Source organism: Schistocerca piceifrons, chromosome 1 (genome assembly GCF_021461385.2).
Source record: "Schistocerca piceifrons isolate TAMUIC-IGC-003096 chromosome 1, iqSchPice1.1, whole genome shotgun sequence".
NCBI lineage: Eukaryota > Metazoa > Arthropoda > Insecta > Orthoptera > Acrididae > Schistocerca > Schistocerca piceifrons.
In genome coordinates, this window is record NC_060138.1 from 481,705,501 (window position 1) to 481,733,036 (window position 27,536).

Sequence of the window (27,536 nt, forward strand, 5' to 3'; positions counted from 1 at the left end):
TGCTGAAATGTAGGGTTTCACAGGGATCGAATGAAGGGTAGAGCCACGGGTCGTAACACATCTGAAGTGTAACGTCCACTGTTCAAAGTGCCGTCAATACGAACAAGAGGTGACCGAGACGTGTAACCAATGGCACCCCATACCATCACGCCGGGTGCTACACCAGTATGGCGATGACGAATACACGCCTCCAATGTGCGTTAACCGCGATGTCGCCAAACACGGGTGCGACCATCATGATGCTGTAAACAGAACCTGGATTCATCCGAAAAAAAATGACGTTTTGCCATTCGTGCACCCAGATTCGTCGTTGAGTACACCATCGCAGGCGCTCCTGTCTGTGATGCAGCGTCAAGGGTAACCGCAGCCATGGTCCCTCCGAGCTGATAGTCCATGCTGCTGCAAACGTCGAACTGTTCGTGCAGATGGTTGTTGTCTTACAAACGTCCCCATCTGTTGACTCAGGGATCGAGACGTGGCTGCACGATCTGTTACAGCCATGCGGATAAGATGCCTGTCATCTCGACTGCTAGTGATACGAGGCCGTTGGGATCCAGCACAGCGTTCCATATCACCCTCCTGAACACACCGATTCCATATTCAGCTAACAGTCATTGGATCGCGACCAACGCGAGCAGCAATGTCGCGATACGGTAAACCGCAATCGCGATAGGCTACAATCCGACCTTTACCAAAGTCGGAAACGTGATGGTACGCATTTCTCCTCCTCACACGAGGCATCACAACAACGTTTCACCAGGCAACGCCGGTCAGCTGCTGCTTGTGCATGAGAAATCGGTTGGAAACTTTCCTCATGTCAGCACGTTGTAGGTGTCGCCACTGGCACCATCTTGTGTGAATGCTCTGAAAAGCTAATCATTTTGATATCCCAGCATCTTCTTCGTGTCGGCTAAATTTCGCGTCTGTAGTACGTCGCCTTGGTGGTGTAGCAATTTTAATGGGCAGTAGTGTAAGTGCGGCATGGAATATGGCGTCAGCGGCAGTGTGACGAGAGCGCGGTCGGCACCGTTCAACTGGCAAGATGTCTGAATGCCCACACGGAGATGCGAATGGCGCACCCGCTACCCGCACTACCGCAGCGTCACCACTCTCCCGGGCAGCCAGCCCAACAGTACACGACTGCCCGTAGCCAGGTGGAGAGGGGCACTCTGCTAGTACACATATTACAGCATCTGCATATCTCGACACTTCGCCAGATGGTTATGACTATCGTCGAAACGTCTCGGTATTTTAACACTGTCACCCGGCTGGAAGCACGAGAGCTTTTCCCAAACAGTAGACGCTGGGAGAGCCTACATCTACATAAAATTTTATTATCTGCTGTTCATCCTGGTGTTGCTGTTTTAAAGACCAGCAGTATAATTACAGTGTATTTTATTGGCGGGCTTCGACACTATTTCCAGGTAGTTGTGTGCAGTGAGAGTAACCTGACGAACGGCGGGTCGAACGCTATGCAGGAGACGGGCGTCGGGCTGGCGTCGTCCGGCGCCTGGTTGATGACACTGAACTGCGGCCTGAGCACCAGATGCAGCGGCCGGTAGCGCGGGGCGCCCGCGTCCAGCGCGGCAGGGCGCATGCGCGCCTTGCGGCCGCCGCGCGCCTTGGGCTGCACCAGCGCCGTCTCGACGGTCGGCTGGCGGGCCTCCAGGTCCCACAGCGCCACCGTGCCGTCCTCGCAGCCCGTCAGCAGCGCCAGCGACGGGGAAGCGTCCTCAGCCGCAGACGCCAGCTTGCCGCGGTTCGACACCTGCGGTATGGTGCGAGCTTTAAATGGTAGCGCTGGCATCTTCTACGTACGGGGACTGTACAATGCTTGACGACTGCTGAGGAACAGAGATGTTGTCGGACAGGAATAATCACAGGCAATGATGAACGACGTGAAACACAGTACGTGCGTAATAGAGGTGGAGTGGTGAATTTATTACGAAAAAGCCTACAGATTTCACAACATGGGAAAGCAGGATGACAGGCATAAATGACGTTCGTGTCAAATTCCCAACATAGAAGTCGACGTCGGACTCTCAGTAATGAATACGCCCTCCTTGGACACTAACGCACGTTTTGTACCTTTATTCGTGCCGGCTACCAAAGTATTGAGGAGTACTTGGGGCCGGCCGGTGTGGCCGAGCGGTTCTACGCGCTTCAGTCTCGAACCGCGTGATCGCTACGGTCGCAGGTTCGAACCCTGCCTCGGGTATGGATGTGTGTGATACCCTTAGGTTAGTTAGGTTTAAGTAGTTCTAAGTTCTAGGGGACTGATGACCTCAGGAGTTAAGTCCCATAGTGCTCAGAGCCATTTGAATTTTTTTTTCTTTTTTAGTCTTTGGGGATATTTTCCCACTCCTCTTTCAAGGGGATTTTCAGTTCTTGCAGGGCTCTGACAGAGCATGTTCGTTGAAAAACACGTCTGCCAAGAGCATCTAAGGCACGCGCTACGAGGTTTAGGTCCGCGGAGTACATTAGTCATGCTACACGTTTAATATCTTCACTTTGCAGTTTGTCCGGCACTGCAGCGGTCCTGTGTGTGTTTGGCAAGGGGAAGGGCAGAGGGGGGGGGGGGGGGGGGAATCGTCGTCCGCAAACAGGAAATCGGGAGTTACCGCATTTCCAAACAGATAGACGTGATCCAGAACAAACTTCTTGTAACATCTTTGTGCTGCGATGGCACCTCGCTCAAAGATACACAGCTGTGTTTATGCGTTACCTACACCATAAAGCCTAGGCCATACCGATCACATGAAATGTGCTGGCAGTTGCGAATATGAACCACTTCTAGCTATACAATCGGATGAAGACAATGAAAATTTGTGCCGAACCGCGCGACTCGAACCTGAATTTTCCGCTTTACGCGAGTGGTCGCCTTAATCGTTTCAGTTGGTTTTAAATCTAACTTAAAATCATTTCTCCTTGACATCTCCTTGTATTACACTGACGAATTTCTACTTAAACACTGGTAGGTATTGAAAAAAATACATTGTTTTTAAATGTAGTTGCATGAACAGGACTAAAAAAAACAATGTGTTCATTAACGAAAAAACTAATCATGTACACATATCCTATAAAATAACTCGTTCCACATCATCTAGATAAAAGAATCGTTCAAATGAGCTATCGAACATGTAGTACTAACTAACCAAGAATTAACATTTTACTGTTATCCGTCAACGACGTAACTGATACGACGTGATCGTGAGAGGTCACTTGAGCTGATTGGATGTAAATATTGTTGAATAATCCGATCAGTATAGTTGCATCTGGTCATTAACGAGTTATCGTACGGTGTGCGTATTCTTAACGTAGTCAAACCAAGCATGTACCCTTATTGTAAACTATTTGTGTGAGATGTAGTCTGCGATACTTCCGCGAAGTACACTATGTGATCAAAAGTATCCGGACGCCCCCAAAAACATACGTTTTTCATATTAAATGTATCGTGCTGCCACCTACTCCATGTCAGCGACCTCAGTAGCCGTTAGGCATTGTGAGAGAGGAGAATGGGGCCCTCCGTGGAACTCACGGACTTCGAACGTTGTCAGGTGATTGGGTGTCACTTGTGTCAACGTCTGTATGCGAGATTTCCACACTCCTAAACGTCCTTTGGTCCACGGTTTCCGATGTGATAATGAAGTGGAAACGTGAAGGGACACGTGCAGCACAAAAGCGTACGTGTCGACCTCGTCTGTTCACTGAGACCGCCGACAGTTGAAGAGGGTCGTAATGTCTAATAGACAAACATCTATCCAGACCATGACACAGGAATTCAAAAACTGCATCAGAATCCACTGCAAGTACTATGACAGGCGGGAGGTGAGAAAACTTGGATTTCATGTTCGAGCGGCTGCTCATAAGCCACAAATCACGCCGGTAAATGCCAAATGACGCCTCGCTTGACGTAAAGAGCGTACACATTGGACGATTGAACAGTGGAAACTGTCATCAAGGCTAAGGGTGGGCCAATACCATATTGAATTCCAGCATTACCGAAGGAGGGCGCCACGAACTTGTAAGTCATTTTCAGCCAGGTGTCCGGATACTTTTGATCACTTAGTGTATATCCATCAAGAAGAAGGCCTAGAACTGGAGCAAGTGTACTAGTTCAGAATCACAAAAATAGTTCAAATGACTCTAAGCACTATGGGACGTAAGATCTGAGGTCATCAGTCCCTAGACTTAGAACTACTTAAACCTAACTAACCTAAGGACATCACACCCATCCATGCCCGAGGCAGGATTCGAACCTACGACCGTACCAGCATCGCGGTTCCGGACTGAAGCGCCTAGAACCGCTCGGCCACAGCGGCCGGCTCAGAATCCCACAAAACACCGACGCTTGTGGATGAGAGCAGTGGTGGAAGACGTACGACGTGGTAGAGAGAACAAAATAAGGTACATCAATCTTCAGCAGCCGGATGGGACGAAAGCCTGATGAGTGGTCAAACTGATCATCCCCAGATACCAGGGTGTGGAAGACATTCGGCAGTGATGAGAGTGAATTATTCTATTTAAGATGAAATTTTCAGGTGAAGGGTAAACTGTCCTGCCTTCTCCAGCAGGTGTATATTTGTGTGTGTGTGTGTGTGTGTGTGTGTGTGTGTGATTAACATGGTAATAGATGCCGAGAAATAAGGCTACGTATCCTGAAATTCATTGTATTTTCAATCCTTTTCAATAATAGTAAGTAGTAAAAATACGTTTTCAAATTCACCGAAAGAGTTTTATAAAAATTCCAGTTTTAGAACCTTGCACCTTCTTGAACAAATTTCTGTAGACGCCCGGGGAGATGAGATCAGTGCAATCAGATGAAGAAAATGATCAGTATTTTTTTGTTCTTGGTGTCGTGTATTTCGATCCATTCATGACGTAGGCCAAATTGGTACTTCTGATTTGTGTACATTTGTTAGCAGGAAGACAATATAGTTATTTTATTACTATTATATTACTGTCGTGAAATGTTTCTGTTTATGTGGATCATACCTGGTGTACTACGTGTAACTACGGACCACTGTTCATGGCACGGGGTGACAGTACGTGAAGTATTTGTGTATGCTAGTCCTTCACTGTTCTGTGCACGTGGGTCACCGGATCATATTTTTGTGCGCTCACGAATGAGATGGGTACTCTCAAAGTGATTTTCCCTCATTTGTTGTTGTTGCTGAGGTGTCATGATGTAAATACGAGTTTCCATGAGTTACTACCGGAAGCCGTTCTGTCACGTTCCGCAGCATGTAAGGCTACTCGCCTTGTACCACCTGGCTGCAAATGCAACAATGGTGTCTCGTTTGGACGGAGTCAGTCTTTCAGCTGTTTCCTTTTACCCTAGCTGCAACTACAGTGGCCAATGATTACTGTAGTCACGACGCGCAGGGCGACTTCGCTAGCCTTTTCAATCCCCCTTTCCCCTGCTTTCTACCCCTCCACCGCCTCAGCGTATGCTCCAGAAGACGCCACGTTACCTTCCTAAATGCCATTTGCCCCATTAGTGTGCGAAATTGCACCGAGCGTTTTTGCATTGGCTGTGCGATAAATACAAAAGCTTATAGCACTACAATTTTATTTACACATTTTTATTTTTCAGTATAAATTGAATAAAGGAAAAGAAGACATAACACATTTTTAGGTAAGGTTTACACACCATAAAAATAACGTACACAAAATTAAAGTGTGCAGAACTACTTGCTAGTAACGCAGTTAACTCGATGCTGAGATAACTTGAAAGATAATGCTTGTGCCACAGGTAACCCAAGGTTACTGGATCGATTATTCCTACATCCTTAAAATTTTTTTACATTTTACGTCATGTTTTAACACTCAGATTATCGCGATTTTTTGAATAAAATAAACTTTCATAGCATCTATACTCTTTCTGTACCTACGTGCCATGGTTTATTTGTCTCTATGACCTTTTTACGAAAAGCATGTTACATTTTTTATGACAATGCATAGAATACTTGCTGTACTTGGTGCTTATTATGTACCACAATAGCACAGTACACATGCAGACGACAGCTTTGCTTATATTCTGGATATGTACTCATGAGTATTATCAATCTCCTGCAAGATATTTGTGTGATTAATCAAACTTTACAGGTACAAATTTTTCATAAAGTGAGAGTAAGTGATTAAACATGACACTACATATTTATTTACTAAAATTGCATTAAAATATTCTATGTTGCCTTCAGTTTTGTGCGTGCCTACTACTTTTTCACTTGTTGCAGCGCCACTGACATTCTTGATCGGATTATTTTTCATTACGTTGGTAGGATTGGAAATTGGTACTTTGCAATAAGTCCCTCAAAGTTCTCTGGAATTCACAAACATCACTTAACAATGTACCATAACAAGGTAGCAGGGTCCTCAGGCGGTATTTTTATTCAAGAAATTAAGCAGCACCATATTTTAGAATCTTAATTTTTTTCACTTTCAAGCCTTTGGAAATAACTTACACAGTAGCTTGCCCCACCGAGGTTGGTAAAAGCTACATCTATCTTCCAAAACGTAATACTGAAACTGCTGAAACTGACTGTGTAATATGTGTTATGCACAGTGACACTACCCTCCCCCTCCCCCCCCTCAAACACACACACACACACACACACACACACACACACACACACACACACACACACTTGCTGCAAAGGCCAGGACAGTCTACTCTTTACTAAAAAATATAAACAGATGGTGTAAGTGACTCTTCTCATTCCACAACGTCCTTCGTTAGTATATTAGTATATCTGAAAAGGCGTGACCAGCTGGACTGGTCGTCTGATCTTCTTCCATGCGGCTGCTGGAGAATGATGCACCTAAATTTGTTGTCTCTGCCACGCAGTACCTCTTCCATACTTCACTACAACGTATGTTGCATACTTCACTTCAACATATGTTTGTCAAATACTGTACTTCGAACCGGATATTGGCACAAAATTTCAAAATACACTCACACACACACAAATACACACACAGGCATACACATACATGTACACACAGAGAGATTTAGGAGTATATGGCAAAATCTGAAATGAATATGTCCCAAAATCTATGTCACCCATTACCGATGAAATTAAAGCTGGACTTTTCTCTTTTGTTCGTTAGATTTTACTAAATCAAGTGTAGATGAGGGTCTTAGCAAGTTACAACTGAATACTTTCTGGAATGTTTCTTAAAGTTTTCCAGTAAATAAAAGCGTCCATCTTTTTTCGGGCGGTGCATTCGGAGCAGCAATATTTCATCTTCCAGTATTTGAGCTATTAACCACACAGCTATCTTCAAGGTGACTCGCCTGGCACATTTAATAAATATGTGAACGTTGGCAAATACTCTGTGGTGTTAAGGGAGCATTTTGAAATATCAAGATACTAGTAAGTTTCTGCCTGTACTGATGTACATAACTGGTTATGCCGTAAAGAAATGGCTTTTCCTTAAAAAGTATTCCGTTTTCCCCACTTGGGTCCAATCTCATGAGAAAGCTGAATTATCCGTTCCAAATGATTTTATTACAGAATACGACCATGGAAAGTTGACAGATAAAGAATCTGACCAAGATTGTCAATGACATTACAACTAGTAAAAAGAATGGTAGTCAGTTTAAAAGCTGAGGCAGCATACAACATTTTAATGAAATTTTCAGTAATTAAGTACGTAAACTCCACATTTCATTCAATCATTCTCCTCCACTTCTATGTTGCGAAAAATTTTTAACTAATAAGTCTGAAGAATCTTACAAACGAAAGAGAAATTCACAGTTTTCATTTGTGTGAACGAGTGATATAGATTTTGGGGGCTATTCATTTCAAATTTGCCATTTTGCCATTTACCCTTGAGTATGTTTGTGTGGTGTGTGGGTAGATGGGTGTGTGGCGGGGGGCGGCGGGGGGGGGGGGAGGGGGGGAAGAGAGAGATGAAGAGAAATGAAGTTTTGGTGACGCTGATATTGATGGGTACAGAGAAGATAAAACTACTTTTATATTGTAAAAACCAATCAATAATGAAAATAAGACGGTTGGGGTATAAATAGTAAGTTCCTGACAGCCGTATATACCGCCTGACAAAAGAAGTGAAGCACCCAGAAGACATGTTCAGATGTCAACGTACTTTCGTATATATAAATACCGTCGGCGGGCATCTAAATGATTAGAGTTGCAATTGTCTGCGGGAGACAAAAAAATGGTTCAAATGGGTCTAAGCACTATGGGACTTCACATCCGAGGTCATCAGTGCGGGAGACAGAACAACCTCTAGAGTGCCTTATTACTGTTCGTGTGTTTTACTATTCCTAGTAGGCTATATAAGGGGTATGAAGAGCGACAGATGTTATGTGATCCTTATGACAGAACGTACGTGAGGCCAGCTTGGACATCAACTCCGTCCCACTGCCAGCATCCAGGGTATGAGACACCGTTTACAGAAGTTGTAGGTCGGCTTGCCACAGTAGAGGATCCAAGAGCTTTATGACGACCTTTCCAACCCAATCAGGGCATCCTGGCCAAAAGAGGGACAACGTCATACTGAGAAGCTGACTCATACCGCCAAGTTCGTTATAAACTTGAACCGATTGTGTAATCACTGAAATAACGTCAGATACGCTGTCAACACGTGAAGTTTAATTTCGTTATTTCGTTCCCTCCTCCCCTTCTGGATGCTCCACTTTTTTGCCAGGCAGTGTATGTCTTTATGGTGGAAGTTGTCTTTTATGAATTACCTCTAAGGAAACGATTTATTGACAAACAGCCAATATGGATTCAGAAAATACGTTCTTGTGAAACACAACTAACTCTTTATTCTCTCTAAGTAATGACTACTATCAACAGGGGACGTCAAATTGATCCCATACTTTTAGATTTCAAGGGCTTTGACACTGTTCGTCACAAGCGACATCTAATTAAATTGCGTGCCTATCAGTAAAGCCTCAGTTGTGTGACTAATTTGTGATTTCCGGTCATAAAAGGCTTAGAAAATGTAACTGGTCTACTAAAGAGACTGTTTGCTCTACCTTTGTCCGCCCTCATATGGCGTATTGCTGTCCGGTATGAGATCCGCATCAGACAGGATTGATGGAGAACATCGAAAAATTTCAAAGAAGAGCAGATCGTTTTCTATTATAACGAAATAGGTGAGAGACTGCTACGCATATGATACACGAATTGGAGCGACAGTCGTTAAAATAAAGGCGTTTTTCGCTGAGGCAAGACCCTCTCATAAAATTTCAATCACCACCTTTCTCCTCAGAGTGTGAAAATATATGGTTGGCGCCAACCTACATAGGGGGAAATAATCATGATAATAAAATAAAATAAATCAGAGCTCACGCGGAAAAATCTAAGTTTTCGTTTTTCCCGCGCGTTATTCGAGAGTGGAACGGTAGAGAAGTAGCTTTAAGGTGGTTCGATGAACCTTCTGCCTGGCACTTTATTGGGAATTGCACAATAATCATGAAGACGTAGATGTAATTGTAGATAGAAGGAGAAGTGGCGTTTGAAGCTCGCCAATAATCTGATCCAGAACAAAGTTTTGTAATTTACACTTAGGTGGTTTGTAAATGGTGACAATGGTAAATGCGCCATTAAAAGAGTAAATTACAGCGCCCCCTGCATGCAATTTGTCGACCTAAGTTTGATGTCAGTCTTTCTAAACTGAACTGTACCCCTAAGTAAAATGGCAACGCCTCCTTTTCCACTCTCTCTGTCGTGTCTAAGCCCTGCGTAGCCTTTGGATTGAATTCGATGGGATGACAAACCCAGTTTCGCAAATAACGACCTTCCATGTTCGAAACAGGTGATCGTGTACTCCACGTGAGCTCTCCGCTGTTTAAGCCATGTGAAGCCTCATGGACTCCCGTGTATTTGGTACAACGAGCGCTTCTACGACACTGTGTACTTAAATTAAAACATCTAGATAATTATGACATCGCAAAACTTACTGGATGTACGGTGCAGTTCGGCATCCCACGGTGTACAAATATACATACAGAGAAAGTTGCTGAGATTTAAATGTCACGATCCATTTAGGTGTAGGCAGGAATTTCACCTCTCCATCTTCAACTATTTTCTTTAGGAATCTTCTCACGTCGGTGACTAAAAATACAGACTTCTGCAAGGATCTCTTCGAAGGTTAAGCCAGTATCAATATCTTGAATAACGCCCCACCTCTTTGTGAGAAAATTATGGATGTAAGCGTCCTATCCTTCTGCCAGAAGACATCAAGCAACCTTGTTTGCTGACTGCTCTGTTTTGGTTTCAATTTTGTGATTGTTTCTGCCAATAGATGAAATATTAAGAATTGCTACATTCTTTAAGCAACGTTCTTCCCAGGACCATCAGATGTAACTTTCCCACATTATCATTTTCGCCTTCTACAAATCTAACACATGGAGCCATGACTGTTGTTTCATTCTGTCTGGATATTTCGCTCTGGTTTTATCGCTGGCGCGGGGCGATCCCAAATTAATGTGCTGCCTCAGATCAATTTTCTAGAGATCAGTGACATACAGAGACCTCCACCCACACCTAAAGAAATATTCGACATGTTAGCTAAATTTCATACGCAACAACATATTATGTGACGTACACCAAACCCAAAATGACAGCGAGTCCTGTTTTTCATTGCAAACTTTTCCGAAGTTCGGTATTTCAGTCATCAAAACAGGATGTATGCCTTGATGATTTTCCAATGTACAATGGAGAGATTGTCTTTGTATGGGTGTGTTAAAGATAGCACGTGTTTCATGTAACTTTAATCACTGTGGACTATGTAAACTTCTGTATGTTTAAGGCACAATAACAATCCAAAATTAAGGCGAATCTTACACCTTCTTGTATTTAGTTAGGTAACAGATGCGAGCAACTGCTATAATACCCTGCAAAATGCTTTACGCGGAAGTAATTAAACTGAACATTTTTGGAACTAATCCAATCAATATTTCACGCAGCATCACTTTTGCTTGTAATGAAAGTTCAGAAATAGGCCACTACTTGCCTTCATTAAGCTGCTTCACGGCCACAGAAGGTAAGTGTGAGTACGGCCGCAAGAAGAGTGGGCTATGGACGGCCACGTGGTGTTACAGAAAGGAAAAACTATCGTGTGTGGCTCCGGCGTATCGTACTGTATCTGCAGTAGCTATTTGAACACCACAGTGACGCAGCGAACTGTTACAAGTCCGTTACTTCAAGGGCAGCCGTGTAGCGTGCATTGCACTGAGCCCAAACCACTGACATTTACGATTTCGGTGGTGTCAAGCGGGAGCTCATTGGAGGGCGGAGTGGAGATCTGTTGTATTTTCTAATGAAAGCTACTTCTGCCCCGGTGTCAGTGAGGGCCTGCAACAAACCCATCTATAAAATGGTTCAAATGGCTCTGAGCACTATGGGACTTAAGATCTGAGGTCATCAGTCCCCTAGAACTTAGAACTACTCAAACCTAACTAACCTAAGGACATCACACACATCCATGCCCGAGGCAGGATTCGAACCTGCGATCGTAGCGGTCGCGCGGTTCCAGACTGAAGCGCCTAGAACCTCTCGGCTACACCGGCCGGCAAACCCATCTACAGCCTAGACACACTGGATGTACGCGCAGAGTTATGATCTGGGGTGCGATTCTATATGGTAGCAGGAGCACGCACCCTGACTGCAAGCTTGTTGATCAGTCGACCTGTTGTGCTGCCATTCATGAACAGCATTCCACGGGCTGTTTTCCAACAGGACAGCGCTCGCCCACATACCGTTGCTCTACAGAGTGTAACCGTATTGCCTTGGCCTGCTCGATCACCGGATCTGTCTCCAATCGAGCACATATGGGACATCATCTGACGACAAGTCCAGTGTCATCAACAAACAGCCGACCAATTGAAACAGGCATGGAACTGCATCCCACAAACTGACATCCGGCACATGTGCAACACTTGGCGTGCACGTTTGCATCCTTGCGTTCAACATTCTGGCGGTTTTACCAGTTATTAATGTACCAGCATTTCACATTTGCAATGACTTATCTCACGCTTACATTAACCAGCGAGCTTGTAATGTTAATCACACAATTATGTTATGTAGACATATGTATTCCCGAAATTTCATTACTCTAAGTAATTATTTGTAGCTGTTGCGATTTTTTTCCCCTTGGTGAATTAAAACAATTCAGGAGCTATATAAAATGTTCTCTTGTGCTATTTAAGTATCAGTGTCTGAAGAACCATAACTGAGAGTAGTGAGACTGCATCACATTAATCGGGACTTATCCATTTTTGTAGGAAGGGCAGCCTATATGTCGAACTTAATCATCACCAAGTGTTGCACTTTAAAATGCAAATAAAACCACTCAGACACCATACATATGTCATCTCTTTATTGGATGTATTTGCCATGTTTTTTGATGGTGACAAAGCGACTTGTAAATTGGTATTAGCATGTTTCCTTCTCCAGTGTGGTGGATCCATGGTGGATGCATATAAGATTAATATATTTTTGGTGAAACTGAGCCTCAGATATGAACATGGCCAGATTGTTTGACAACTGCCACATCCCCCGAGCATTAATTTCTTGACAGCCAATTCCAAAAACGTTGTACCTGAATGTTCCATAGAACAAATTCTCCCAGAGAACAACAGTGCTTAAGTTTTTTTAATTACCTATCTGTACAACTGAAATAACATTGTGCTGTCGGAGGTAAATGTGAGCCCAAAATGTGAGCCCATTGGCCATTTTAAGTTTAGGGCATTTTCGAAATCTCCACTATTTTTCAGTGTGACCTAAAGCATAATTGTGCTTCTTGCATTTTCGAATTTCCCTGTTATTTTAACTTAGCACGCGTAGATTCTAATGTCAGAGGGGTGGTTGGGTGACTTAATCGCCATCACAAATAACATACTACTGGAAGAAATCAGAACTATTATGTTGCATTTTTTAATTTCTCGCAGTTTACAGCTTAGGTCAGTTACGTTCTGTGATGATATGGGCACTTCCACCACGCAGTTCACTCGGCAGCCCAGCCAGCAGAGTGCATCGGTAACTTCTTTATTTGCATCCTGATCGTCTACGAGATTACGTCATCTGCTTACTCGTCATTGGCTGTAGACCTACATACATGCGGCGACACAGCTTAACTACTTAATAATTTTCGAAACTTTTTTATGACTGTTGATACCTCATAATTAATTTACTTCAGTTTACTTATAAATCACGTATACAAACCAAACTGTTAAGTTGGAAGCAGAAGAAATGAATTAAAATTTGTGCCACCGCCGGAACTCGAACCAGGATTTTCTTCGCTTACTAGGCAAAAATGCTAACCTTTACACCACCGCAACTATTGTCAACATTGTTGCACGAACGACTTAAGTCGAATGCTCTCCTCACGACAAACTGCAATTTATATCTTCAACTTATTTTCCCCCTTACACATGAGACTTAAATGTCTAGGGGTAAATTTAATTGTAAAATCTGTAAGATCACCCATGGTACAGGACTTCCCCATTACGTCCAACATTGGGGTGCTATTCCAGTGCTGGAGAGCACTGGCAATAGTACAGTATAAGGGGGAAAATAAGCTGAAGATATGAATCGAAGTATGTGGTGGGGAGGGCACTCGACTTAAGTAGTTCGTTTGCAGCAAGGTTCACCACAGTGCTGCGGTGGTATAATGGTTAGCATTTCTGCCAAGTAAGCAAGAAGTACCGGCGTCGGCACAAGTTTTAATTCATTTCCCCTGTTTCCGTCATTATCATTGATAAAGATGAGACTTAAATATCTTGGGGTAAATCAAATTACAGTAACTTCGAAAAAGCTATATAGTTATATAAGAAATATCATTGATTACTCCAATCAAATTACAATAACTTCGAAAAAGCTATATAGTTATATAAGAAATATCATTGATTACTCCACTTTCCGCAAGTACCTCAAGGATATGTCCACCGTTGCCGTACTTTGACACAGTCAGCGACCAAGAAACATTAAGGTCAGACTTTTAAAGCTAGGTAGTGTAATTAGTTGTTTATTTAATTTGTTTATATACGACATATGTGTTTGTGTACACTGTTTTTTATTTTATACGGCTGTTAATAATGACTGAATAGTCGGAAACGGTACACCTAATAAATAAAGTTTGTGTAAACATTGACTGTTATAAACTTTATAGCCAAAATTAATTAAATCATGGGTGCCATCCACGAATAACCTGGCAAATATAAACATTTCTTAAAATTAAAAAAAATAATTTTTTATGACTGTCGAGATCGTTTGCAGCATAAAATATTAAAATGCGACGAGTAGTTTCAGGTGACTAAGCAACAATCTTCAGACCTGAGAAAAGCAAAGACCAGAAAATTGCCTTAAGTTACATGTTACGAACTACATCTATGACTTAAAGAAGTCTGAAAGAGGGGAAATAAATAAAAATAATAATGTACCGCTCATGGGAAAATGTATGAGAGCATATACACACACCAAAAAAAGTTTTGCATCACCTCGGTTCCGAGAGTTCCGGAATCAGTACAGTAAATTGGAATAGAGATCAACATAAACATCATTTCCGCCCTTTTTATGACTCATGAAAACCACACATTGCATTTTGTACCACCATACAGCGAGACCTTCAGAGGTGGTGATCCAGATTCCTGTACGCACCGGTACCTCTAATACCCAGTATCAAGTTCTCTTGCATTGATGCATGCCTGTATTTGTCGTCGCATACTGTACACAAGTACAGCAAGACACTGTTGGTCGAGATTATCACACTCCTCAACGGCGATTTAGTGTAGATCCCTCAGAGTGGTTGGTGGGTCACGTCATCCATAAACAACCCTTTTTCAATCTATCCCAAGCATGTTCAATAGGGTTCATGTCTGGAGAACACGCTGGCCACTCTAGTCGAGCGATGTCGTTATCCTGAAGGAAGTCATTCACAACATGTGCACTATGGGGGCGCGAATTGTTGTCCACGAAGACGAATGCCTCGCCAATATGCTGCCGATATGGTTGCACTATCGGTCGGAGGATGGCATTCACGTATCGTACAACGATTACGGTGTCTTCCATGACCACCAGCGGCGTACGTCGGCTCCACATAATGCCACCCCAAAACAGCGGGGAACCTCCAACTTGCTGCACTCGCTGGACAGTGTGTCTAGGGCGTTTAGCCGGACCGGGTTGCCTCCCAAAACGTCTCCGACGATTGTCTGGTTGAAGGCACACGCGACACTCAGCGGTGCAGAAAAAGTGATGCCAATCCTGAGCGGTTCATTCGGCATGTTGTTCGGCCCATCTGTACCGCGCTGCATGGTATCGTGGTTGCGAAGGTGGACCTCCCCATCGGGAGTAAAGTTGCACATCATGCAGCCTATAGCACACAGTTTGAGTCGTAATACAACATCCTGGGGCTGCACGAAAAGCGTTATTCAACATGGTGGCGTTGCTGTCTGGATTCCTCCGAGCCACAATCCGCAGGTAGCGGTCATTCACTGGACTTATAACTGTTAATCGGCCTGAGCGAGGCATGTCATCGACAGTTCCTGTCTCTCTGTATCTCCTCCATGCCCGAACAATATCTCTTTGGTTCATTCTGAGACGCCTGTACACTTCCCTTGTTGAGAGCCCTTCCTGGCACAAAATAACAATGCGGACGCGATCTAACCGCGGTGTTGACCTTCTAGGCATGGTTGAACTGCAGACAACACATGACACGTACCTCCTTCCTGGTGGAATGAGTGGAACTGATCGACTGTCGTAACTCCTCCGTCTAATAGGCGCTGCTCATGCATGGTTGTTTACATCTTTTGGAGGGTTTAATGACATCTCTGAACAGTCAACGTCTATCTTCAGGAGTTCCGGGAACCGGGGTGATTCAAAACTTTTTTTGATGTGTGTAGCTCATAGCAAACTCTGCATCGTGTACATAGCTGGGAGCTATTTAAGAGAACGGAAATGACCGTCGGATAGGCATGGACTACAAATAAACTAGCAAAATTACATCAAAGAGGTAATGTGTAAAACATAGTATGTCTGAATGAGTAACACATTCAGTAATAAAGTATAAAAACTGGATAAACCAGCAAGGTAAAACCAACTAGTTGAAAATCTCTGGTGGTCTCTTCTCTTCCCTTAAATGGCTCCCAGCTACATAGTCGATGCATGGTTTTCAATACACCATACACCTTCGTAAGTTCGAGGTTTTGTTGATAAAAGTTAACTTACGGCAATTTCCTTTTCTTTGCTTATTCTCAGATCTGAAGATGGTTGCTTAGTCACCTGAAACCGGTCACCACATTTTAATGTTTTATACTGTAGTTGTTTGGTTGGTCGATTTGCGGAAGGCGGCATCGGATTAGGGAAGGATGTCGGCTGTGCCCTTTCAGAGGAACCATCCCGGCATTTGCCTAAAGTGATTTAGGGAAATCACAGAAAACCTAAATCGGGATGAATGGACGCGGGTTTGAACCGTCGTCCTCCCGAACGCGATTCCAGTGTGCTAACCACTGCACCACCTCATTTGGTTTTCATACTGTATGCGATCTGGACAATTACTTTTTTTTTAATTTTAAGAAATTTGTACCTCGATTTTTCCTTTTCTGACAATGTCAGATAAATCAAATATGAAGGCAGTCATGTCCTAGTCCTTTCAATTGCCACACAATTAGTCTACCAATTTATGTGACTTCTGAAGTAAAATGGTTTTCAAAATTTTGGTATAAGTGATTTGTTCCGAGTTCATTCGCACTTATTCTTTACGATCATTTTTTTCCTTTCCTACTTCGTTTCCACATTTCTCAAGGAAACAAGGCTTGGTAGGCTCTTTGGTTTCCAGGTACATTCAGGACAGACGGAGGTTCTGTGACAGAGTGATTAAAATGAACGTACCGTCCAGCGCGGGCAGATCCACTGGATATGAGTGATGCTGGAATCCTGGGAGAACTCAATGGAAGAGACGAAGGCGGGCGTCACGATGTGCGCCGGCGCGAGCGGCCGCATGAACGCCAGGTGCGCCATCATGGCGGTGCGATGCGCCTGCTGTTTCTCCGTCAGCTGCTCGCGCTGCTCCACGCGCTCCAGCCGACCCGCCAAGTCCCACACCACAATCTGACGTCACACAAGAGCGCATCACAACTGCAGCCGACGCAATACGGCAGCTCAGCTTTAAGAACATTATTTTACTGTCACTCTTAGAGCATAAGAACACCAGCATGTGATGAGCTGTCAAATTTTTATCACTTAGAAAAAATAAAGTTAGGTAGTTAAATTTTTGTTCGTTTGCTGATAAATGCAGTCCAGGTACACATTCAGTACCCTAGCACGGCGTTAAAGCGGCCTAAACAAAATATCACAGCTCATTGGTCAAGCGGAGCATCGAAGTCGTTTTCTGCATTTGAAGGGGAACAACACTGATCCAATCCACACGAGTTGGTCGAACTGTTCTGCAATAATGCAACATCGTATGACAAAGTCGTTAGGTGGCGCAGACATTGCCAGTGTGGTCGAACAAGTTTGGACGAAGTGGCAGACTGGTTCTCTGTGAATTACCTGAAGAAGTAGAAGCCCTGGTCCTCGTAGAGCGGTGTCGCACAGTAGAGGCGATAGCGGAGAAAAGTGAAAATCAGTCATGGGTCAGTGTTCTACATCTTGCACTACATTTTGAATATGACAAAAGTCGCCACCCGTTGGTTTCAGGACTGTTCACAACCATTCAAAAAGCCCATCGAACGAAGGCAGCAGAGGAATTTTTTAAGCTGTATCAGGCCAACCAGGCATGTCTTCCTAAGCAGCTTAGGTATTATGTGTCAGTGATGTATGTATTCCTGCGACGCTGAGACAAAGGAATTAAGCAAATAGTGTACACTTGTGGTTTCGCCATCGCCGAAAAAGACGGAGACCTGACTGTTTTCGGGCAACATGATGCTGAACGTCCTTTGGGACTGTCGTGGTACATGCTCAGAGATTATGGCTGTAAGGGGTAAACCATCACAGGAGCGTACTACCCAAATCTACGGATGAAAATACTGGAGTCTGTCTAGACGCCGGCCGCCGTGGACGAGCGGTTCTAGGCGCTTCAGTCCGGAACCACTAGGCTGCTACGGTTGCAGGTTAGAATCCTGCCTCGGGCATGGATGTGTGTGATGTCCTTAGGTTAGTTAGGTTTAAGTAGTTCTACGTCTAGGGGGCTGATGACCTCAGATGTTAAGTCCCATGGTGCTTAGAGCCATTTGAACCATTTTTTTGTCAAGACAAAGCGTCGCAGGAACTTGTCCAACAGGCTTTCTTTTTTTTTTTGTCATCTGTCTACTGACTGGTTTGATGCGGACCGCCACGAATTCCTTTCCTGTGCTAACCTCTTCATCTCAGAGTAGCAATTGCAACCCACGTCCTCAATTATTTGCTTGACGTATTCCAATCTCTGTCTTCCTCTACAGTTTTTACTCTCTACAGCTCCCTCTAGTACCATGGATGTCATTCCCTCATGTCTTAGCAGATGTCCTATCATCCTGTCCCTTCTCCTTATCAGTGTTACTCCACAACAATTCCCCAGCTCATTCTGCACAAAACAGTCACATAAAATTTGTGTCTTTGGGCTATCAAATTTTGCTTCACTCTCTATAATCACCCCAGACCATCACTCCTGGTCCTTGGAACGTACTGCAGGCGACAGTCTTGCTGGTATCCCTCTGCTGTCTGGAGATACACGTCTTTGCTGGTCATCGGGCCTCGGTTAGAAGCGGAACTCATCACTGAACACAATTCTACTACAATCAATGAGATTCCAGACTGAAGACGCGTCTGGAGATGTCCTGGACAGAGGTGGGACAACAACCTAACTGTCGCCCGCCATACGGCCCAACAACCAGGAGTCACAGTCTGGGGTGCCATTTCTTTTCATAGCCGGATTTCTTTGGTTGTTATCTGCGACAGTCTTACAGCACAGCGGTAAGTTGACGATATTCTACGCCCCTTTTTATTGTCCGCCATGGGAAGTTGTCCTAGACTTACATTTCAGCTGGATGGCGACTGGTCGCACATGACGAGAGTTTCTACTGCTTGTCTTCGTGCTTGCCAAACCCTATCTTGGCCAGCAAGTTTGACGAATCCCTTCCAAATTGAGAGCGTTTGGAGCATTATGGGCGAGGCCCTTCAACCAGCTCAGGATTTTGACGATCTGACGCCGCAATTGGGCAGAATTTGGCACGATATCCCTCAGGATGACATCCAATAACTCATTCAGTCAATGCCAAGCCTAATAACTGCTTGCATAAGCGCCAGAGGTAGACTAACACGTTACTGTCTTGCTCAATTTGTGAAGCTCTTTCTCTTGAATAATTTTTTTAGCTTTTGTGGAATTGTAATCATTTGTTTGTCTTTATATGTACATCACGTCTACTAATCCCCGTCCCATTCGGATAATTCCCTCTTGGAGGAACTTTCTTTTCAAAAAAATGTTCAAATGTGTGTGAATTCCTAAGGGACCAAACTGCTGAGGCCATCAGTCCCTAGACTTATACACTACTTCAGCTAACTTACGCTAAGAACAACACACACACGTATGCCGAGGGAGGACTCGAGCGCCTCAAACCGCGCGGAGTGGCACTCTTTTTTTTTTTCTTCTTAAGAGTGTATTAGTTGATAAGGCCTCGTAAAGACCATATTATTAGGCATCTGCCTTTTAACTTGGTGTCTGTTACATGTGGCTGCAGTCTGATTCAAGAAGCTACAGACAGGAAGAGCTGACGACCACAACACCAACAATCTATATGTATCATTTGTTTAATTAATGATGGCTTATTCATACCTTCAGTTGCGGACCTGCTCAGGGACTTTCAAATAGTAACATATTCGTTTTGTCATGTAGAGAATCATGTCATAAACGTCATGCATAAGGCAAAGGCACGGTTCCCTCTGTAGCAATACGATATGCGCTATGACCTGTTGCTTATCCGTGCGACACTCGTGTTCCATTGGAGCAATGTGACAAGCAACAAGACCGCAAACTTTGTTTATCACACACCAATCCGTAAATTAATAAAGTTATTTTCCGTACACCAATCGCAATGAAATTTTATGTAGCCTTTCAAAATAACAATATTTAACTCCAGCATGTTTTAATTTTATACCTGCAATAATTTTGGAGGGATTCAAAATTACCTAAAATCTAAATCTTATAATTTCCTAGTAAAAGAAACATCAGCCTTCCGGGCGGGGTAGCCGCACACTCTTAGGCGCCTTGTCACGGTTCGCGCGGCTCCTCCCCCCGTCGGAGGTTCGAGTCAGCAATTTGGTCCCATATGAATTTACCACAAGTTTCCAAAACCTTTTTCCAAAATAAACACCCTGATACATTAAATTGTTACACCAGAGAATGAATTAAACTAAACACTTTGTTGCTAAATAGTTAGTTAAACGGTATCTTGTTCAGAACAGTATAAGCTACGTGATGTTTTCAGTTTTCTGCATTCACCCTCTCATTCATTCTGATAACAGAATGAATGAAAATGATAATGTCGAACAATTTTCAGTTATCTGCATTCGTCCTCCTCAGTCACCACGACAACAGAATAAATGAAAATAGTAATGTCAAACAACTGAAAATAATAGCTGCTGTTGAAAAATGCAGCACGCCTATTATACACCGAAGAGCCGATATTGTGTAGGGTCCCTGCGAGCACGCAAAACTGCCGTAACACGACATGGCATGGACTCGATTAATGTCTAAAGTAGTGCTGGAGGGAACTGACACCATGAATCCTGTCGGGCTGTCCATAAATCCGTAAGAGTACTAGAGGGTGGAGATCTCTTCTGTGGAACACGTTGCAAGGCATCCCAGATATGCTCATCAATTTTCATGTCTGGGGAGTTTGGTGGGCAGCGGTAGTGTTTAAGCTCAGAAGAGTGTTTCTGAAGCTATTCTGTAGCAATTCTGGACGTGGTGGGCGTCGCACTGTCCTGCCGCAATTGCCCAAGTCCATCGGAATGCACAATGGACATGAATGGATGCAGGTGATCAGACAGGATGCTTACGTACGTTTCACCTGTCGGAGACGTATCTAGACGTATCAGGGGTCCCACATCACCTCAACTGCACACGCCCCACACCATTATAGAACCTCCACCAGCTTTAATAGCCCCTGCTGACATTCAGGGTCCACGGATTTATGAGGTTGTCTCCAAAACTGTACAATTCCATCCGCTCAATACAATCTGAAACGAGACTCGTCCGACCAGGCAACATGTTTCCAGTCTCAGCAGTCCAATGTTGGTGTCGATGGGCCCCGGCGAGGCATAAACCTCTGAAAGTCCATATCGATGATGTTTCGTTGAATGGTTCGCAAGCTGACACTTGTTGATTGCCCAGCATTGAAATCTGCAGCAATTTGAGGAAGGGTTGCACTTCCATCATGTTAAGCGATTCTCTGTAGTCATCGTTGGTCCCGTTCTTGCAGGATCTTTTTCCGGTCTCAGTGACGTCGGAGATTTGATGTCTACCGGATATTCCCGGTACATTCGTGAAATGGTCGTACGGGAAAATCTCCACTTCAGGCTACCTCGAAGATGCTGTGATTGCTCGTGCGCCGATTATAACACCACGTTCAAACTTACTTAAGGGGGGGTATTAAACGACGATCCATCGCAAACGGTACTGGTCTAAGCGCGATAGCCGTCTAACGGTAGAAAAGGTGAACTACGAAAATTGGCAGACATTATCCGCGAGCCAGAATAGAGAGCAGTACTAAACTGCCGCCAATCCGCGCATGCACACTAGGTAGCAATAACTCGCGCATGCTCAGAGGGCGGTACAACTGTGCTATCTGCTTGTTATTTTGCCTATTGTTCCGTGGCTATAATCGTTCATAAGAATAAACCTGATGTAAATAAGCACAAACGCGATAATTGGTCAGAAGCCGTAGTACATGTAAACTGGCCATGTTGCGCTCTTGGAAGTAGGTCCTACTTATGTATTAGACATCTTATTACTAAGTTACGTTAAATGAAACTTTAAGATATTCAAATTTATTAACAACCATCAACGTTTTTCTTAATCACGCTTTAGCTACGTAATTTTTATTTCAAAAATCGTGTACAGTGTGGCCTCTGTAGCGTTGTGCTCTGATTGTCGCACTGTTAATGCGCAGTAGGAAAATGACAGAGGCTGCTTTCTGTTCCGTAATGAAACAGGCGCCTGGAACACTGCTAAAAAGTGCTGAGAAATAGGGCGTTCTTAATGTTTTTCATAAATTTACGGAGATAATCGGCTTTGAAGTTTTCTCAGTGTTTTATATATTGCAGTTGAGAAACAAATGCCCATTGAACATACAGCGCCTATCGTAACGTAATTGAATGTGAACTCGGTGCGGTTATTTGTGCGTTGTTTCAAATTTCCCTAGTATCATTTATTTCTCGTTCAATCAGAATTTCCTAAATCTTGTAATTACAAAACTCAATATCATTTTTATGACTAATGCACGTCTTCTTGTTTCCAATTACATATGGGACACAAAATTCCTTTTTCCATTTCAAAGTATCGATGCTTTATGAGAGACGGCTCATAAAAGTTGTTTAAATTAAGAAAACATAACAATTTAATTTTTTAAAGCAAAAATGAACAACCGAATCCTCTTTATTTGGACTATGTCCATCGTTTTATACCACAGAGATAGATATGTATCGTAGAAACATGAAAAACAATCATTTTCACAGCATTGAGTACATCATACCAATTCTGCATTCTTACATTTACTACTGTACCATTACAATGTGAACCCAACAGAACTGATGTGGAGCCAAGCTGCGGGATTTGGCCCGAGAAGTAACAAGACTGTTAAGCTGCCAGACCTACTGCAACTAATGCACGCAGCTTTTCACACGTCACTGCCGAACGATGGTGGGATACAGAACAGCTCGTCATAAAAGAAGAGAAAATGCTGTGCCTGGTTGGCTTCGTGGATTCTGTTGTTGATAGTCTCGTTATCAACGTAGCAGGTGACACTTCCAGAACTGAAATGTATTTCTCGGATTCTGATAAGGAAGTATCTAAGAGATTACCAGACGACCGATTGTAAGTAATACCTTCAGTGGCTTCAATATTTAACTATACAGTGCAATCCTTCAATACTCTCTTACTTTACGCACAGCTTCAGAAAAATTAGCCTGTAGCTAAGTCAGGAATTTTCATCAAAAATGGTTGAAATGGCTCTGAGCACTATGGGACTTAACATCTATGGTCATCAGTCCCCTAGAACTTAGAACTACTTAAACCTAACTAACCTAAGAACATCACACAACACCCAGTCATCACGAGGGAATTTTCATCATTCTTGTTTTTAATTACAATAGTAAGTTAGCTAAAAACGATAACGTGTTGCGGTTTTCGTCTAGTCGTCTAAGGAGCGTATTGTGGGAGATTTGCAGTATATCATTTCATTCTGCTTAAAAATTAAATGACATTCGAAGCTGTATTGCTCCTCTGCTCGGCTGTTTATCCGTGTGAACTGCAGCTGGCCACGTCATTACAGGCTAGCTGTACCAGCTGACCAGCTAGTGTTGTCCAAGTTAAATGCACCGGTAAATCTGTTGTCCCGTATTGTCGCGAAGTCAATGTGCACGTAATGCACAGCACAAAACGTTTCCGTATTATCGTACTTGACAGTACTCGAGTCAGTTTGGTTGCAGTCCCACGTGAAATGAAAATCCAATGAGATTCCAGCAAACGTGGAAGAATACGTTGTGCAATGTTTACATCAGGTTTATTCTTATGATGAACGGATTAAACGGATTATAGTAACTAATTTCAGACTTTCGTGTTGGGGATTTTTTTTTTCAGTAAGTAGGTTTTCATAAATGCAAAAAAAAAACATTTTTTGACAGTAGACTTTCTTTTATAATACAGGCTGTTCGTGAAAGCATTTTTTTCTTTTGATTATTTCGTATTGTAGAAATGGAGCAAAGAAGCGTTAAGCGTCTAAATTCAGGCATACAACGAGGTAAGAGGTATGTGTGTACCCGCTTTATCATAACACGATATGTTGACAATCATTTCTTTCTGAGTTACACGGTGATTTTCGATCTATATCGTAATGCCTTAACTTACGAAAATTCATGTTTGATTTGATTGCATCTCTTGGTTTATTTCAGCATGCCACAAAAGAGAAACGGGCAGTGATGGCGAGAAAATCCATGCAGTTACGCCAAGTGCGACCGACGAGAACCGCAAAACTCTGAGTAGCACATCGCATTCCATTCTCGAAACTTAGAAAAATAACACAAGTGCGCCTTTAAGTATTAGTCCTTTAAAGTATTGCAAACTGTAGTGCATACACCCGCAACAACTTCTGAAATGGTGGACTGTGCTGGTTGTGGCTAAAAGTCAGACTCGTAAAAGATTCCCCAGTCGCTAGGAAACGTAATGTTACAACCAACCTGCAAATTAAAAGGGCATGTACTGGTATTTTATCATTGATCTAGGCTTGTATGATCACAACGTATAGTCATATTATTTAATTCTTGCTTTCGAGAAGGTGAGATAGTCTCCGTCATGACGGTGCCACACTTGCTAATTCCATCTTCTATCACAGACAGCAGCTTCTCGAAACAGGCCATGTCCATTCACACGAAGTTCCGAAATTCTTGCGGATCTTCGGGCCTCACTTCTTTCATAACCAATATAATCCTCTGCCTTCGTTCCTTCCTTTCAGTCAGGGTCGAACTCAATAATGTCTGGCTTTTCGTTTTCTTCGTCGTTATGCCCTAATCCGAAACTGTCACTGCCAGGGCAACAGCTCCAAAAACAAGTGTGTCCTACAGGTGCAAAATGTAAATTTTGGTATACATGTGCCTGTGTAACAAAGTGCCGTAATACAAAAAATAACTATCGAGTCTGTAATTCAGAACAATAGTAACCTACATAATAGAATAACAACTACTTTATAAATAATGATAAAAAACAATTCTTTTTGAATAGGAACCATCAATAACACTGTTCGACATGGGTTCTATTTCTGATATTAAAGCATGTGCTTGTAGACCATTTTACCGTGGGAAATTCAAATACGTAAACAAAATATCGTTCTCAGGGATACTTTTTATGTAAGATGTATATATATATATATGTATAGTCACAATTCATGGCAAACACAGAAACGTTATAGAGAAATACGGGTATGTTGCCGCATCCAGTAGTAATAGAACGTGATAATTTCTTGTGCAACAGCAGGTGGGAAGAATCAGACATCATTAGGTTATCCCCGCCACCCACACCTATGTCATTAAAACCACCTGAAACATCTCATTAACTCGAACAACAGCCGGTCGCTGCCTCGGCAGTAAAGCTTCACGCCTCCTAGGGGCACGTGCATCGAGTTTACAACAGTGGTGTTAGCAGCAATTTGTGTCAGTCTTAACGAGTGGGTGTTTTGGCTGACAAGTAACTGTCTGTCATATTTCCGAGCACGGTTGAATTTTTTAGTTCCTGTGTGTAAACTGATTGAGCCTGGTGCTGAAGGTAAAACGACTGCTTGTTTTTACACATCAGCGTTCCTCTAGTTCCCTACTATTAATTTAATACAGTTGTATTACCAAAGTGGTATTTTTAAATTTGCAAAAATGCCACGTCGTCGTGGATGTCGATATAAGCCGGACAACTTCTGCTGCATCTGTGGGAAGTTCACTTTTGCCAGAAATAGGAAGAAAATTTCTTCAGTCATAAAGAAAGCATACAAACATTACTTTGGAGTAGAGGTAGGAGACCAAGATAAAGAATGGGCACCACATTTCTGTTGTGCTACATGTTACTGCAAACTAATTCAGTGGTGGAAAGGTACAGAGAATGTGGCGTTGTTTGCTGTTCCCATGGTGTGGAGGGAGCCTAAGGACCATGTTACTGATTGTTATTTCTGTCTAACAAAAATTCAGGGTTTTAGAAACAAAAAGTCGAAGAGGCACATTGTTTACCCAGATCTGCCTTCACCGAGAATGCCAGTGCAGCATTCCGACAACCTTCCAGTACCTTCAAGAGCTCGAGGTCAAATTCCGAGTGACAGTGAAATAAGTAGTACTGAAGAAATCACGGGTGATGATTCTTTATATCACTGCACAAGTGAATCATCGCCACACTTGTTAACACAGGCAGATTTAAATGATTTAGTAGCCGGCCGCGGTGGTCTAGCGGTTCTAGGCGCGCAGTCCGGAACCGCGCGACTGCTACGGTCGCAGGTTCGAATCCTGCCTCGGGCATGGATGTGTGTGATGTCCTTAGATTGGTTAGGTTTAAGTAGTTCTAAGTTCTAGGGGACTGATGACCTCAGATGTTAAGTCCCATAGTGCTCAGAGCCATTTGAACCATTTTTTAAAATTATTTAGTACGTGATCTAGGACTAAGTAAACAAAAGGCGCAGCTGCTTGGTTCAATATTACAAGAGTATAATCTACTGCACCAAAGTACTAAAATCAGTGTGTTCAGGCACAGAGAACATGCCTTTATTTCTTATTTTTCAACTGACGAAACACTGACATTTTGCAATGACGTTGCTGGCCTGATGAAAGTGCTGAACTTCACTTATATTTCACAGGAGTGGAGACTTTTCATAGATGCATCGAAAACAAGTCTGAAGGGTGTTTTGCTCCACAACGGAAAAAAATACCCTCTGTTCCAGTAGCTTACGCTAGTTTGACAAAAGAGAATTACGAATTCGTACAAAGGATGCTAAATTCATTAAAATACAATGAACACAAATGGAAAATATGTGCAGATTTCAAGGTAATTGCTATGGTACTGGGAATGCAACAAGGCTACACAAAGTATGCCTGTTTTCTTTGCGAGTGGGATAGTCGAGACCGAAATTCTCACTACGTGAAAAAGAAATGGCCTAGGCGAAGATGGAAAGTTGGCGAAAAGAATGTACAACGTGAAAGTCTGGTAGCTCCTGAATATATACTACTTCCACCGCTTCACATCAAACTTGGCCTGATGAAACAATTCGTGAAAAAACCGCATGGGACTGTTTCAAGATGGTGTCGGAAAACTTCCTCGGAAGGAGAAGAGCTACTAACTACAAAGCAATGGTGAAGGATATGATCAAAGCATATCAGGATTTGGGGTGCAATATGTCTTTGAAGATACATATGATGGACTCTCATCTGGACTACTTCACAGAGAGTTGTTGTGACGTATAGAATGAACATGGGGAAAGATTCCATAAAGACATTTCTACCATTAAAGGCGCTATGAAGGGAAGTGGGTACCTTCTATGTTAGCAGATTATTGCTGGAATATCATTCGAGAGAAGAAAGATTCACAATACAAGAGAAAAAAGTGATGTGCATTACAAGGCAGAGGCTCATTGTTTGTCAATTTTCTGTAATTTCTCATGTCAAATAAATGCTTCAAAGCGTATAGACAAAGGTTACTGTGTTATATGTTAGATCCCACTCTCCATTAATGTGATGAACTTATTACATCATAAAGATGTGCATTTGTTTGTCGAATTTCACCTCACGTTTGCTGCACTATATCAGAAACTGAAAAGAGAAATAAAATTGCGATTACTAATAAAC

The 27,536-nt window shown here is 43.0% G+C and overlaps 1 protein-coding gene across 1 annotated transcript in view; it reads right to left on the minus strand.

The window, feature by feature from the left end:
• Positions 1-1,414: 1,414 nt before the first annotated feature.
• LOC124740009 (dynein axonemal intermediate chain 3-like) overlaps positions 1,415-27,536 on the minus strand; it is a 153,660-nt gene continuing 127,538 nt past the window's right edge. The window contains exons 3-6 of the mRNA XM_047248619.1: positions 16,866-17,084; positions 16,203-16,256; positions 1,622-1,768; positions 1,415-1,510 (exon numbers count right to left, since the gene is read on the minus strand). Of these exons, the coding sequence (XP_047104575.1) occupies positions 1,415-1,510; positions 1,622-1,768; positions 16,203-16,256; positions 16,866-17,084 (516 nt within the window). The remainder of the gene's footprint in view (positions 1,511-1,621; positions 1,769-16,202; positions 16,257-16,865; positions 17,085-27,536) is intronic.